Source organism: Mesocricetus auratus, unplaced genomic scaffold, assembly GCF_017639785.1.
Source record: "Mesocricetus auratus isolate SY011 unplaced genomic scaffold, BCM_Maur_2.0 Super-Scaffold_100014, whole genome shotgun sequence".
NCBI lineage: Eukaryota > Metazoa > Chordata > Mammalia > Rodentia > Cricetidae > Mesocricetus > Mesocricetus auratus.
In genome coordinates, this window is record NW_024429197.1 from 14,379,929 (window position 1) to 14,394,629 (window position 14,701).

At 49.6% G+C, this 14,701-nt stretch overlaps 1 protein-coding gene across 1 annotated transcript in view; it reads right to left on the minus strand.

Moving 5' to 3' along the window:
- Phc2 (polyhomeotic homolog 2) overlaps positions 1–14,701 on the minus strand; it is a 102,742-nt gene that overhangs the window by 49,687 nt on the left and 38,354 nt on the right. Inside the window, 1 exon segment of the mRNA XM_021232689.2 lies at positions 2,658–2,891. Coding sequence (XP_021088348.1) covers positions 2,658–2,837 — 180 coding nt within the window. The 5' untranslated portion in view covers positions 2,838–2,891.

Sequence of the window (14,701 nt, forward strand, 5' to 3'; positions counted from 1 at the left end):
CCACTCCGAGGGAAACACAGCCTCCCATGCCAGGCTTGGTAGATTCCTCCCTTACTCTGTAGCCTCATATTCAAGATCAGAAGCCAAAGAGGATGGGAAGAAAAAGTCTATCGGGAGCCAAGAAAATTGACTAGTATAAAGGTGACTCATCCCTAGAAGGCCAACCTGGAGCCGCCTCCCAGGCTCGGCCCTTGCCCTCCCAGAGAATCCTGTCAGTCCCCAGGAAGGTTTTCATGGTCTCTGGGAGCATGCCCACAGCACTGAGGACACACGGCTCTGTTTCTTCTCTCCCTTATCTCTCATCTCCTTTTCTTGATCGTTGTAGGTGTTGCCTCCCGAGCAGCAGTCTGTAAACGTTTTTGTTCCTTGCTCAGCCCCAGGACTAAAGAGACTCAGAGACATTTCCCTCCCTCCGTGGCCATCTCTTCCATGCGATGCCCTGCACCGGCCCTATCTTTGCTCCCTGAGTCTCTGGTCCCAGGGTTGCCCCCTACCAGCAGTGACTGGCAGAGAGTTCCTGTCAAGGATCTCTCTGAAGTGGCTCCAGGACTTCTGGCTTGGATTTGAGGGTTCTGTTCTAGCAGGCTGAACACAGCTCCTCCGTGGACGCTGGTGTCTCCCAGATCCCTGTGCTCTGATGCACACATTTCCCTGATTCCTCTCTGCTTGAGCGCACTCTGTGCCAAGACCCTGCATATATGGACTCCATCCTTTCGACCCATTGTCCCCAGATTCATTTCGTTCTTGCTCCCTCACTAGGCCTGCTTCCCCCAGCAGTGGCTGAGACTCTGTGGCTCCCCCTCACCAAGGGTGACTTTAACTGGAGTCAGGAGGAACCCCAGTGTCTCTGCATGCAGAGACCCATCAGAGCAGACACCCCGACAGCCTTTTGCCACAGTTCTGGTGACTGGCAGGAGGTGGACACATTTGACTCAGATGCAGAAAAGCAGGGTTAAAGACTCAAGTGTGAAGGGCAGGGGAAGAGGCTGGGGTGGGGACAAGGGTGGGAACAGGAAATGCAACTTGATCAAGTGTGCAGCAGAGATAACCAGCAGAGGGAACAGTCCAGAGTGTGTGACCTGGTCTGTAACAGAATTCCCAGGCTTCCCACTTTCTGCTGTGGCTTCTCCCTCACTCGCTTCTGGGCCTAAGACCAATGCGGTATAAGGTCACTTGTCTAGTATATCCAAACTGCAATAGCAGAGTTACTTAAAGTAAATATTTCTCAGCAGTGGTTTTTCCAATCTGCCCTATTTGCAAGGAAGCTCAAACAGACATTGTGAATACTAACAAGTGGCAAATGCTATCTGCTTTGGGTCTCTGCAGTTAGGGTCTTTCTTCCCCTTTATGTTGTTACGTCATTGTCTCCTCCGAGACTTTGTTTTATCAAGTGTGGACCTGTTCCTAACAACAGCCATTCTTACAACTGAAGAAGACATATGTGGTCAGCCATGGTGGTTTGTGCCTGTAATCCCAGCTTTGAGAGGCTGAGGCAGGAGGATCACCATGAATTCCAGGCCAGCCTGGGCCAAACAGTAAGTTCCAGGCAAGTCTAGAGAGAGAATAGAGTGAGACCCTGTCTCAAAATAACAACAAAGATTGATACGTAAGCATAGCTCCGGGCACATGCCATGACAAGCGGCACACACAATCACAGCTCCACTTTGGGGCTGTGTCTAGCTCCCTGGAGGGTCTCACCAATAGCATTTGGCAAACTTCAGGGAAAAAATGATATAGCCTTAAAAACTAAGAATTGTCTGGGGTCATCTGTCTTTGAAAATCTTAAATATGTGTATGTGTGCGCAAGAGCATGTGTATATTGTGTATGTGTGAGTATGTATATTGTGTATGTGTGTGTATGTGAGTGTGGGTGTGTTGTGTATATATGTGTGCATGTGTTGTGTATGTGTGAGTATGTGTTGTGTATTGTGTGTGGGGGCTTATGTATATGTATGGGTGTAATGTGTACGTTTGTGTGAGTGTGTTTGTAGTGTGTGTGTGTGTGTGTGTGTGTGTGTGTGTGTGTAGACTAGAGGTCAATGTCAGGTGCCATCCTGGATCACTCTCGACTGTTTTCTCCCTTTCTGAGACAGGATCCTTCATTGTTTAGGCTGGGTGGCTGGCCAATGAGCTCCAAGGATCCACCTGTCTCCCTTGGATGCACTGGTGCTACAGTTTCTTAAAGTGGGTCCTGGGGGTCCAAGCTCAGGTCTTTGTGTTTGCATGGCAGGCACTTTACTCCTGAGCCATCGTGTTGCAGCCCCCTTACGCTTGTTCTGTAAGTAGCAACAGCCACTCAGATGACCAGCCTGCTTGTGACTGAGGGGCCCCCGCCACGTTACTTTGCTTTACTTGTCTGCCCTTACAGCTTTCACAATCTGTTCTTCACAACAGCACCCTCACCATCCCTCAGGGGAGATGGGTCTTTTTTGGTCTAAGCGCTCCCTCCCTCCCTCCCCCCCCCTCCCCCAACTTCCTGTGTTGGACCCGTCTGACCTCACTTCCCCTCTTCTAATCATGCACAGGGAGGTATCCACTGACCCACCCCCTTCTACCCATTCTGGAGCTGTCCTGGCTAGCCCACAGACCATGCCAGCACTCCTTCTGGGCAGCCTTGTCAATGAGGGGATACAATCCCAGGCTAATTAGGACTTTACCTGCACAGTCTGCCGGTCAGGAATACCACTGTACACAGAAATCTGGGGCACAGTGGGGCGGCCACTGCCACCACCAGTACTGCTGCTGCTGTTACAGCCACTGCTACTACTGGTCCCATTGGTGTTACTGGTGACGCTGGCACGGCTGGATGAGTGGGGGACTGGCAGTTCGTTCTCCATGGCCTAGGAGGTGGCACAGTCAGGGTGCTCAAGTGGCAGAAGAACGGGCGGATGCTAGGGAGGAAGGGAAAGGAATGGAAGCTAGTGAACATTTGTTACGCAGGCACTGGCATTTGGCCCTCCATATCCCACGCTTCCAAATTTGTGAATTCAGTCTCCTTGGCTGGAAAATGCTTGGGGAAAAATGGTCTGAATGAAGCATACGGACCCTCTTCTTGTTAGTCCCCAAATAAAACAGTACAACCTACTTAGAGCTCCTAACTTGTAGACTATAGAAGACATTTAGAGCTTACTTAAAATACATGGGAGGGTGTATGTTGGTTGCGTGCGTTTGTTAAGGGACTTAAAGATCTGGGTAGGACGTCTGAGAACTACTCTCCTGAGGGTTAGCAAGTGAGACTAGACAGCACACACCAGCTTTCCAAGTAGGCTGCCATGGGTCACTTATGAACTCCGGGTTTTTGTTTTATTTTGGTTTGGCTTTTAGAGACAGGATCTCTCTAGGAAGCCCCCTGCTGGCCTCAAACTTGCAATTCTCCTGTCTCCGCTGTCTCAATGCTGGGATTATGGGCATGCAGCCCCATGCCCAGCTCTGAACTAAGACTTTGAGTCACACTGGCCCCCAGAAGAACAGAGCCAGGTTGGGTCCTTTAGGGGGTTTTGAAATCGGGTGTATCTGTACTAAAGCCTAGGGAATGTGTCTTCTGTCAGAAGAGATAAAATCAGTAATGGAGGAGATTTCTGGTATGTTCACCCTGGTAGGAATCACCCCACACTCCACCAACCTTCTCATCTTTGGGATGGATAAACTGAACAGAATTTATACCAGACATACACAGCTTAGGCGGTGAAAGCAGTGGAATTAGAACTCTAGAGAACAGAGCGAGGGAGGGGATAAATCAAGAGGTGAGGAAATGACAGGAGTGGTTACTTTGTTTTGCTTTCAAAGGCCAAAGAGCTCAGAGTGTTTGCAATTTCTGCTCTTAGTCCTCCCAGAATGCCCTGGGACTCAGGGTGGGGCATATGCAACCTTGAGCATCTAACTAACATCTCCTGCTTTGGAAGATGTGAAGGACTAGGGTACGAATCTTGGTTTGGTCAGTTTCTAGTCGGGGATCAGACCCAGCACATTTGTCTGCCTGTTTCTTAACCCGTCAAATGTTAATGTTGATCCCTGAAGCACAAAGTAAAACGCCACGCAAAGTGCCCAGCGGGCTGTCTATCACCTACTGCGTGTCCCCGCCAGCTGCTGCTGAGGTGGTTAATACTGTCCCCCTTCTGGTTCCCACTGTCTGCCTCCAATAGATCATGCTTCTCCCCAGATAGAAGTGGTGGAGTCCTTAGGAATTTGTTGTCCTAGCCAAGAGGGAGTATTAGAAACTCCACCAGAGGACAGTTGGTGGTCCAGATGCCCAACACTCCACACCCTCACAGGCCCAGGCCCAGTGCTTGGATGGAGAGAGCTTGGGGAAAAAGTAAGGCATGGTGGCAAAGGCACATTGGATATGAGTTCGAATTCCCCTTTTAATTTTTCATGCTCTTCCAGATTCCTTTCCTTCCATTCTTTCCTTTCTGTACACACACACACACACACACACACACACACACACACACACACACACACACACACACACCTTGTTTACGTGTCACCTACCACAGACATTTAACCATTTTCTTGTAGATGGTACCGAATTACTTAAAGAAAATAGGATTTTTCATGTTAATGAAAACACTGATTTGTGTAAAGAATAGAAACAGATGTTAATGTCTTTTCTCAATCTGAGATTGACATTCCTCGTGCCACCTTCTTGTGGTTTCATCATGGGTAAAAAACAAAACAAACAAAAAAACAAACACACACAAAAAAACCAAACCCTTATCTGGGGAGGCAGCTGGAGAAATGGCTCAGTGGAAAGTGCTTGCCTGACAAGCATGAGGACCAGAGTTTGGATCTAACACCCACATAAATGCCAGATGGATGTAATGACCTGACTGCAATCCTGAAGCTTGGAAGGATGAGGCAGGAGATCCCTAAAGCAAGCTGGATAGCAAGACTAGACAAATCTGAGCTCTGGGTGCAGCGAGAGACACAGATGCATGCATACCCCTCCTCCCTTGGTAAATGTGAAGGTCAAAAGGCAGGAATGTTGGGGGCTGGGAAGCAGAGCCACTCTCAGATGGCAAGTGGATGTTCTGTCTTCCAACGTCAAGTACCTCTCTGAAAACTGTGCCTGTGACCCGGGTTACTAAGCAGATTCTTCCTGAGGCTTGTCTGTGGTGATATATTGTTTATGATCTAGTAAAACTTGTCTGGAGATTAGAATGCAAAGCTAGCCACAGCCATAGACATCAGGCATACACCTTTAATCCCAGGACTCAGGAGACAGAGGCAGATGGATGTCGGTGAGTTCAAGGCCACCCAGGGCTACACGAGAGTGAATCAGTCTGAAAGAGAAGCAGAGCCCACACCTTTAATCCCGGCACTAGAGAGATGTACAGGACAGCAGCAGGGTCTCAGGCCTGGCATTCAGTCTCAGGCAGTTCATCTCCAGCCATGTTGAGGACATGATCGCCCCAGCCTTGGGAGAGGTAAGAGCTTTTTACTGGTTGGTCACTTTGCTTTTCTAATTTTCAGCTTGAATCCCAATGTCTATTTCTAGGTTTTTATTATTTGTGTTACACTTGTCTGTTTTTACTGCTGAGGGCTGCTTGCCCATGAATTCCTCTGCCCTGCCCTGCACTGGAGCCAGGTTTCATGATGACCACTCACTCATTAAGAATGCTTACAGATGATGAAGAGGGAGATGCAAGGGCCAATAAATAGTACAGCTAAGTCAGCAAGCAAGCAGTTCCTGTGCCTGACTCTGTTGAGATCTACTTTATCTGTGTTTCAGGAACAGGCGTCCAGGCTGATGGAAAACAGTACAGAGCACTGTCCCTTGCCTTGAAGACACTTACAAACTAGCTATGAAGTGTAACTTAAAAAAATTAATTCATTTGTGGATGCATCTGTGTGGAGGGCCTAAGTGTGTGTTTGTGTTCCAGCATGTGGAGGCCTGAGGGCGGTGTTGGGTGCCCTCTTCCTTTCTCTTCACCTCACATGTTGAGGTGAGGACTCTCACTGTTGTGGCTAGTTTGGCTAGCCAGATTGCTCCAGGAATTCCGTCCCCCACTTGTACAATGCGTCAAGTTACGGGCAGGCTTTTATGTGGGTCCTGGCATCATCACCCGCTAGGCCATCTCACCTCCCTCATGGCCCCAGGCCACTTCTGTGATCTCAGGCAAGCCTGTAAATGACAGCTCTCTGCAAACACGGGGGGGGGGGCTGCCCAGCAGGGTCCTCACCTCCTTTTCCCTAAGCGTTGACTAAAACTGGGGTTCAGCTCACACTCCTGAGACATCTCAGCTGAAGCATTTGGAAGAAGTCAAATGGGAAACAGTCACTGGGAAGGAGAGGCTGTCCATGTCCTGGGTGACTGAGTTTAGCGTCCAGTCTTTGCTTTTGGTTGCACAGGTACTGTGGAATGTGCACACAGGTCTTGTAGACAAATGTTAGCAGCATCCCTCTGTGGAAGTGCTGCCAGTGAGAGCAGCATGGCTCCCAAGCAAGATGACACTTCCCTGAGCCACCAGGGGACCCAGCTGTCTCCTTCCATTGCTAGTCAGTGCCCATACCTTCTCTGTTCGCCTTGCTCCTCCCTCTGTGCTCTCTGGAATAAAGCATGCTCCCTCATCCCTGCTTTTCCCAATGGGTGGACCCTGCCCAGCTCGCAGTCCACTAATGGCACCCCCCACTCCCCACCCCCACCAATCTTGATCTCTCTGCTTTCTCCAGTGCCTTTCACCCCTGACTGACCTCCCTCTGGTTCTCTGGGGCAGCACCCTTTACCGCTCAGCCTCCTCTCTCCTCTCGGGATCTCTGGTACCGGTCGGATCAAACACACTTCTCCCATTCACACACTTGCTCTCTCCCTAGACAGCGCGTGCTCACTGGTGCAGCACTGTCTGCCTCTCTGGCTCCCTCTGTCCTGGCTCCTGCTTTTAGTAGCTAGAGCTATTTTCCCAGGCTGCACTCTGTCCTTGGTCTCTGCACAGGACTCATACACAGAACAGGAAGAGAAGGCCAGGTTGCTTTGAACCCCAGCCTTCCAAAGGTTGGCTGGCGTCACAACATGTAGCCACCGTCACCATTGAGCAATAGCTCATTCGTCACTGTCCAGCTGTGTAGACCCTGGTGGCCTCAGATCTGCTTCTATGAATTTGCCTGTTATAATACCATAGATGAGTGGAACCACACACTATCAGTCCTTTTCGTGTGTGTGTGTGTGCGTGTGTGTGCATGCGTGTGTGTGCGTGTGTGTGCGCGCGTGTGCGTGTGTGTGCGTGTGTGCATGTGTGCGTGCATGTGCGCGCGCGTGTGTGTGCGCATGTGTGTGCGCGTGTGCGTGTGTGCGCGCGCGTGCATGTGTGTGCATACGTACGTGTGTGCATGCATACGTGTGTGTGCGTGTGTGTGTGCATGTGTGTGTGTGTGCCTGCCACATTTTGCTGCTTCATTCACCTGCTGATGGACACTCAGGTTGTTTCCACCATTGACAATGGCACTGTGAATATGTTCTAATTCTAGAGTGTAAGTAACAGTGAATCATGGGGCAACTCCGTGGAGGGACATGTGGCTATCCAGATGTTCCTGTGCCATTTGTTGAATTACCACCGTGTTTCTGGGGCTCACAGAATTGCTCTCAAGCTACCTAGTGTGCGCCAAGCCCCTGTGTCTGGTCCTAACTCTTTCCCGCCTTCCTTCCCACCAAGCTGCCACCCCACTGGGGTTAGTATTATTATGACTGACTTGAGAAGTCTTGGACACCTGGCAACTTTTCAGCTCTGGGCTCACTGCTGTGGTTGCTTATGCTGTTCCTGTCCCCCAAAATGCCTTCATTAACCAGCTACTCAGCCAACAGCACAATATGAGTCCCGGGGAACATCACGGAATGTGGCTTCCTCTAGGTTCTCCTGCTCCCCTTCATATTCTACCTAACCCTAACCCATCCAGTTGGAGGGCTGCTCACACACCTGCTGCTTGCCTCTCACACTCATAATGAACCACTGCGAGGAAGTCATTTGCTTGGGGCCTACCTTATGTCACATGCATACCTCATGTGCCCACGCATACCCGAGGTTCCTTTTGCTCACTGAAAGCTTAGTTTAGTTTCTGCCTTGTCTGCAGAATTCTCTCAACTAGTTTAAAACATTAGCCATTTGTGATTTAATCACACCTTCTATTGATGGTATCTATACTATCCATAGAGATGCCTGATAAAGTCTACAGTAGATGCTTTAGGAGTGCTCATGACTATCATATGTGGTAGATATTAATATCCCAGTTTGTCAATAAGAAAGTTACTTAAGCTGGGTGAGGTAACACACACTTGGAATCCCTCTACTCAGGAGGCTAAGGCAGGAGGGTTGCTGTGAATTTAAGGTCAGTCTGTGTTAAGTGGTGAGTTTCAGGTTAGTTTGGACTATAGGGTAAGATGCTGTCTCAAAATATGGACACAGACACACAAATGGGGAGGGAATATCTAATTTATCCAAGGTCATTGCAAAACTGGCATTCTAAAAACAGGTGTGGTGTCAGAGCATTTTCCTGCAACTTCAGGTGAGCCTGAACTGGGCCACTGTTTCGGTGACACCAGGACCAGTCCGTGTCAGAACACACCACAGCAAAGTAACTGGAGATGACTAAACTAAATCTCCCAATTATTAATGTTCATCAGATAGTTACATAAAACAATTTCTTTATATCTGTATATGTACATAATACATACATGATATTATACATATGTACCCATCAACCAGTTCAAAAACTCAGACAGTACCACAAATTTGCTTAATTTTCCTAAGCAAAAACTGAGGCCGAGTTTCTGAGAATAGAGTGACTTACTCAGGGTGACATGGCTGGATTCTCCTCCAGGACCCTGGGAGGCATCCCCAGTCAGTCATAGTAATGGGTCCTACTCAGCCAGAAGGCTGGTGCTCAACCTGAGGAAACCAGAAGCGAGTTGGTCTCCTCATGCAATCTGTATCTTGAATTTGGAAGAGAATTCATCAAGTGTGGAGTACCACAGCAGCTTTCCAACTTCTGCTTCTAGTTTGTGTGGCAATGTTGGCCTGTCTCCTTACTCACACCTCCTTCCTGCCTCAAAGTTCTGGGCAGGTGGGAGAGACAGGAGGCTTCCTGGAGTGTCAGCCAGAGCTCCTGCCATGCCTGTCTGTGGCCTCTTGCTAAGGCCTGCCTGCCACATGAGAAACTGGAATCAGTAAGTTTCACGGCATCCATTCTTTAAACATTTATCCACTCCTGCTCAATTTCCTTTCACTTCCTACTCTCACCCCCCCATGACTGCCTTATTTCTTCCCAAGGCCACCCACCCCTGTAGACTCCCACTGTGAACCACAGCCAGTCTCACTAATGGCTGACAGCCAGAACTAGAAATCTGTTTTTCTCTAGTTCCAACTCACTGTGTGGTTCCGTGTGAGCCTGAGCTCCAAAGGCTGCGGTTCCCGTTTCAGTCAGTTCTCCCTCCCAACCCACCGCAAGGGACCACTTTGAATGATGTGATGACTGGAACTGGCTTGGATAGCGATCTTATTACAGGTCTTGGCCGCCCACAGGGCCCGAGACCTGGCAGCTGGAGAAATGCTGATGGTTCTGTCCTTTCAGGAGCCGCCAAGTCTAGGAAACACTAGGCCTTTGTCCCCAGGGTCAGGGAAGTCCATTTGCTGTGGATTATGGCTGTGATAGCATCCCGGGGAAGCAGAGGGTAAAGATACTGAAAACTGAGCTCTTCAACCCGAGAGCCCCTGGGTCCATGAGGCTTTCTAATGGAATCGGGGCTTGACAGGAAGTGAGAGAGAGCTCTAGTGAGCCCATAATGGTTGCTCCTGCTGTCAGCATGTCGACGGAGGGAGCTAGAGAAAACCTCCTCCCACCTCCCAGCCGCAGCACAAACATCTGCACCCTCACCCTGTGCAGAGCGCTGGCAGCGGTGTGAGGTCATGGAGACACCGGGCACAGCTCGAAGCTCAGAACTCCCTCCTGATCCCCAGACCGGCTCCCTGCCCCGCCTCTTAGACTGAGGTAAAGAGAACTGGGGGATAGCTCATGGATGAGCATGAGGACCAGAAGTGAATCCCCAGGACTAAAAAGCTGGATGTATCAGTGTGCCCTGGGCACCCCAGCAATGGTGATGGGGTACAGAGACGACAGGATCCCTGGGCTTACCAGTCAGCTAGTATAGTCAAATCAGCAAGCCTAGGTTCAGTGAGAGAGCCTATCTTAAAAAAATAAGTGGAAAAGTAATTGAGGAAGAACCTGACATGGACACCTGGACTCCACATACATGCGCATACTCATACACACGCACCCAAACGCATACACACATGAGCACATACACACATTTGGGGGGGCAGGTAATCAACGAAAATAAAATAAGTCAGTGAAAGGCAACGAGACAGATGTGAAGGAAGCTCAGCTGGAGCAGACCACTGTTGTAGCAACTCAACAATGATTTCATAGGAGAACAACAGCAGACGTTCATCTAAACAGTCTTCCCAGTGAGGCCTGATGATTCTTAGTACCCTCCTTATACAAGGCAGATTCTATCAAGCATTTTTACTCCAACCTGGTGCTGATTTGTTGAAGAACATGGAGAAGAAAGACCAATATTTGATCTAATTTGTAGACACGTTTGGCAAAGGCTCCGCTGGGCCAGACTGGAGCCTGAGGTGAAAGGGTGAGTTTGTCTTGGCTCAGGCACTTTTGGTCTCACTGGTCTGAGGCGGGGCAGTTTCTCTCAGGCCCTTAGTCAACATGAGTGGTGAAAAGAGGCAAAGACTGGAGAGGCAAAGACTGGAGATCATTACTGGAAGCCACACAGGAAACCAGGGAGAGGTCAGAAGGAAGCGGAGGAGCACCGCTTGTGAGCACTCCATCTTGGACTTCCAGTCCTCAGAGAGGCGCGAACACAGTTCTCCCATTTCAGGCCACCTCGTTGGCTGTAGCAGTCCTGGAGAGCACTAAAGTATACTGCCCGCTTTTAACCTTGGTGACCATACAAGGCCAGACAAAGCCTGCAGAAAAGCTGCAGAGTTATAAACCACAGTCTTGTCAACACAAGGGCTCTGTGTGCTTCGCCCCCAGGGCTCTCAAAATGTGGTCTTGGGCAAGCTCTCCAAAAATGTCAGCTCCCAGGCCCCACTTCAGACCCAGAGAAGCAGAAATTCAAAGACTGGGGTTCAGCGACCTGTGTCCTGACCATACACGCAGGGTTTCTGGAGCACAGGAGGTCTTAGAGCCACCATAAGAAGCCACGCTCAGACTTCTACAAGAGGAAGAAGGAACAGCGATGTATGTAGACGATCCACATGAAGTTCTTCAAAGAGGACAGTGCTGGCTGCCCTCAGAGATCTGCCCTAGGCGCTGCCTCACTGCCTCTCTTGTTGTCCCGTTTCCCACCACCATCCGTGAGGCCGCTCCCTATGCCCCGCCTCCCTGGTCTGAATCTCTCCATACTGAATGTCCTTATGATGTATGTACAAACGTGTACAGTGTACACACATGCACATATGTACATGTGGGTACACATATGCATGCTCGTGTGTATGCACATGTACATACTCCCCACCTCTATCATTTCTAGAACTTGCATGATCTAGCCTTGAACTGGCTTGGTGTAGGGCAGCCCAGGTGGGCTAGTCTGCCTCTGCTGCATTCCCACAAGCATAAGTGGGATAAGGGTTGTGGGGAGCAGCCCATTTCCAGGCTTTCAGAACAAATGTTCCAGGACCCAAACGTTAGCGTGGACATCTTTGAGCAGCCTTCCTTTCTCTTCCTGTCATATCCAGCCCCTGGACCATGGCTCAGTCTCAAGTGGCCTGTAGGGTGACATAATGATTTGTAGCCCTTGGGGGCTGACAAGTTTGCTGACTCTAGGAAAGCAGACATCGGGGACTATGCTGGAGTACCCTGCTCTCCTGTGACCACTGTGGTGCTACCTCTGATCCCATAGGAGTAAAGCTTAGAGTTTCCTTTTCAGTCTGCTGGAGGAGACGAATGGGTCAGGGCTGTAAATAGACACTCTGAACAGAGAGACTGCTGGAATAAACGGGCACCTCTGAGGTGCAGCAGGCAAGGCATTTCTCCTGCTGCAAGGCCAGAGTTCTCGGGCTGGCACAGTGAGGGGAACAGCTCTTGTCACTCGCTTAGAGACAGAACTTTAACACGCATGATCCCATTTAGTCCTCATGACACCCGCGGCGGAGGGCTCATTTCTTCACTTTTCCCAGAGGCCACAGAGCTAGCAAATGGCAGGTGTTGGGTTTGAACCAAGTTCACATATAGACTCCCGAGCTCCTGTGCTTACTCCAGGATAGGCCAGCCAGTGCTTATGAACTTGGCGCCTGCAGCCTTCTGTCCAACAGCAGCCGTCTCAGGAATCATCCCAGCAAGGTCAGTCCCGGGCAAACCTGTCAATGCCCACCCACCAACCACAAGTGGAGAAACAATGGGGGAGTGTGGAGTATCTGTGGCACTTTCTGTTCCTGAGCCTCCTCAAATAAACATGTAAAGCCGGTCACATGATCGGTCCCATGACTCTTGCAGTAACTGAATTCAAAAGCAATATAAAATGAATGACTGCCCAGCAGTGCTTTGGAGAGGAGGGGCAGAGGCAGCCTTTCTTTCCCGAATATCTGCACACACTGGGCATCGAGTCAGAGAGGCAGTATGCCATATACAGAAGAGGAGGGCTTGCTTAGTCAGAGGAGGCTGTAGGACTCCTGCCCCTGCCCCTGCCCCAGTGGGGACACCCTGGACCGGTCACCTAACCTCTCTCTACAGACTGTTTCTTTATCTGTAAAATGATGCTAATAACTTGGACTACTAAGAATTACTAGGAAAATCAGAAGAAAGGGCAAGCCAAACACAGAGTGAGCCCCAGGTGCAGTGCATGACAGGCACAGTGGAGCAGTGGTTAGAGACAGAGAATGACACAGCTGAAGACCACCTAGCTACAAAACAGCACATTCCAGAACAGCCCCAACAGGGGGCTCACTTGCAGATCTGTGCAGCAGAGCCTGAATGCGAGTGAGGGAGAGAGGACTCAGACAAGGCATCTAGTCCTCAGGAGCGACTGGACACTCTGAGGGCTGACTTGGTCATCACATTCCCGCCAAACTCCCAAAGGTCCATCCTCAAAGTCTAGGTGCTTTCTCTCCTCTCCTCTCCTCTCCTCTCCTCTCCTCTCCTCTCCTCTCCTCTCCTCTCCTCTCCTCCCTCCCTCTCTCTCTGATTTTTCAAGACAGCGTTTCTCTGTGTAGCACTCTTTGCTGCCCTGGAACTCACAGAGATCCACCTGTCTCTGCCTCCCAAGTGCTGGGATTAAAGACATAGGCCATCACAGCCTGGCTTTAGGTATTTTCTTATAAAGGAGAAAAAAAAAGAGAGACAAAGACAGAGAGAAAGAGAGAATAAATGAGCAAACACCCTCCCCCCCTCCAGTCCCCTCTGTCCTAGGGAAAACTGAAAGCATGTAAGACTGTGTGTGCACACACACACGTACATATGCTTGTACACAGTGTCACGATGATTTCTTGAACATATGTGGGCTGAGAAAAGAGAAAAGTGAGAGATTGGAAGCTAGTCTCTGTTTCTAACTCCACACTTTGAGCCCGCTGTCCTTCTGCTGTCTAGAGACTGCTCAGTAAGCGTTCTTCTCATGGTTATTTCTCACGCAGTGGCTGGGTTATCACCTCTCGAGGTGACCGTACAAAGACTACAGCCCATTACACTACAAACAGGTGGAAAATGAAATTTGGGCTTCCTTCCTCCACTTTTTTTCTTCCAGCCGCTTCCGACTTTGGCTAGCCCACTCGTCAGAGGACTCAGACAGCTGGAGGGGCTGGCTTTCTCCTGCTCTTCTTTGCCCTAACAACGTCTCATGCCAGTTGACCAAGCTCTGGAATCACAAAGCAATTCCAGGCACAGAGACTGTGGCTCAGCTGGTACGGTGCTTACCTGACAAGCAGAAAGCCCTGGGTTCGACCCCAGAACCACATAAACTGTCTTGGCTACAGAGAGTTTCATTGCCAACCTGTGGTACATAAGATCCTGCCTCAAAAATAAAAAAAAAACAGGGGGCTGGGAAGATGACTCAGTGATTAAGAGCGCTGCCTGTTCTTCCAGAGGACCTGGGTTCTGTTCCCAGCACCCACATGTCAGTTCACAGCCATTCTAACTCCAGTTCCAGAGGATTTGACACCCTCTTCTGGCCTCTGTAGGGACCAGGCACACACATGGCACAAAACATATATGTAAACAACAACACACACATACAAACATACATGTACATTTTTAAAACAGCAAATATTTGAAAATTAAGAAAATAAGTTAATATTTCAAAATTCTTAGGTATATCTCTTGGGACTGTTCATCCTCATTTGTCCCAGATAATGGCCTTTAATTGCAAATAGCATTCCTACATGTCCAGTAAGCTACTGTGACCACCAGCCTTTCTTCTCTTAGCACATCTGTTGGCTTTCCCCAGATCACCAGGCCATCTCCAGCTTCCTGTACTCTGAAGCACTCTCTGCTCTCTGCAGGGAAATGGATCCAAGTTGGTAGAATCAATATCTCACCCCTTCCTGTCAAGTCAACTCTACCCTACTTCCTTTTTCATAGTTATAAATCTTAAGCAGCCATTTGACTGAGGTCTCCAGGATGAAAAGGAAGCGGTTAGGAAGCAGAAAGGGCAGCTTCCCCCCATGGAGCTGTCTGAGCAGAGCCTGGCAGTCCAGGGAGGTGT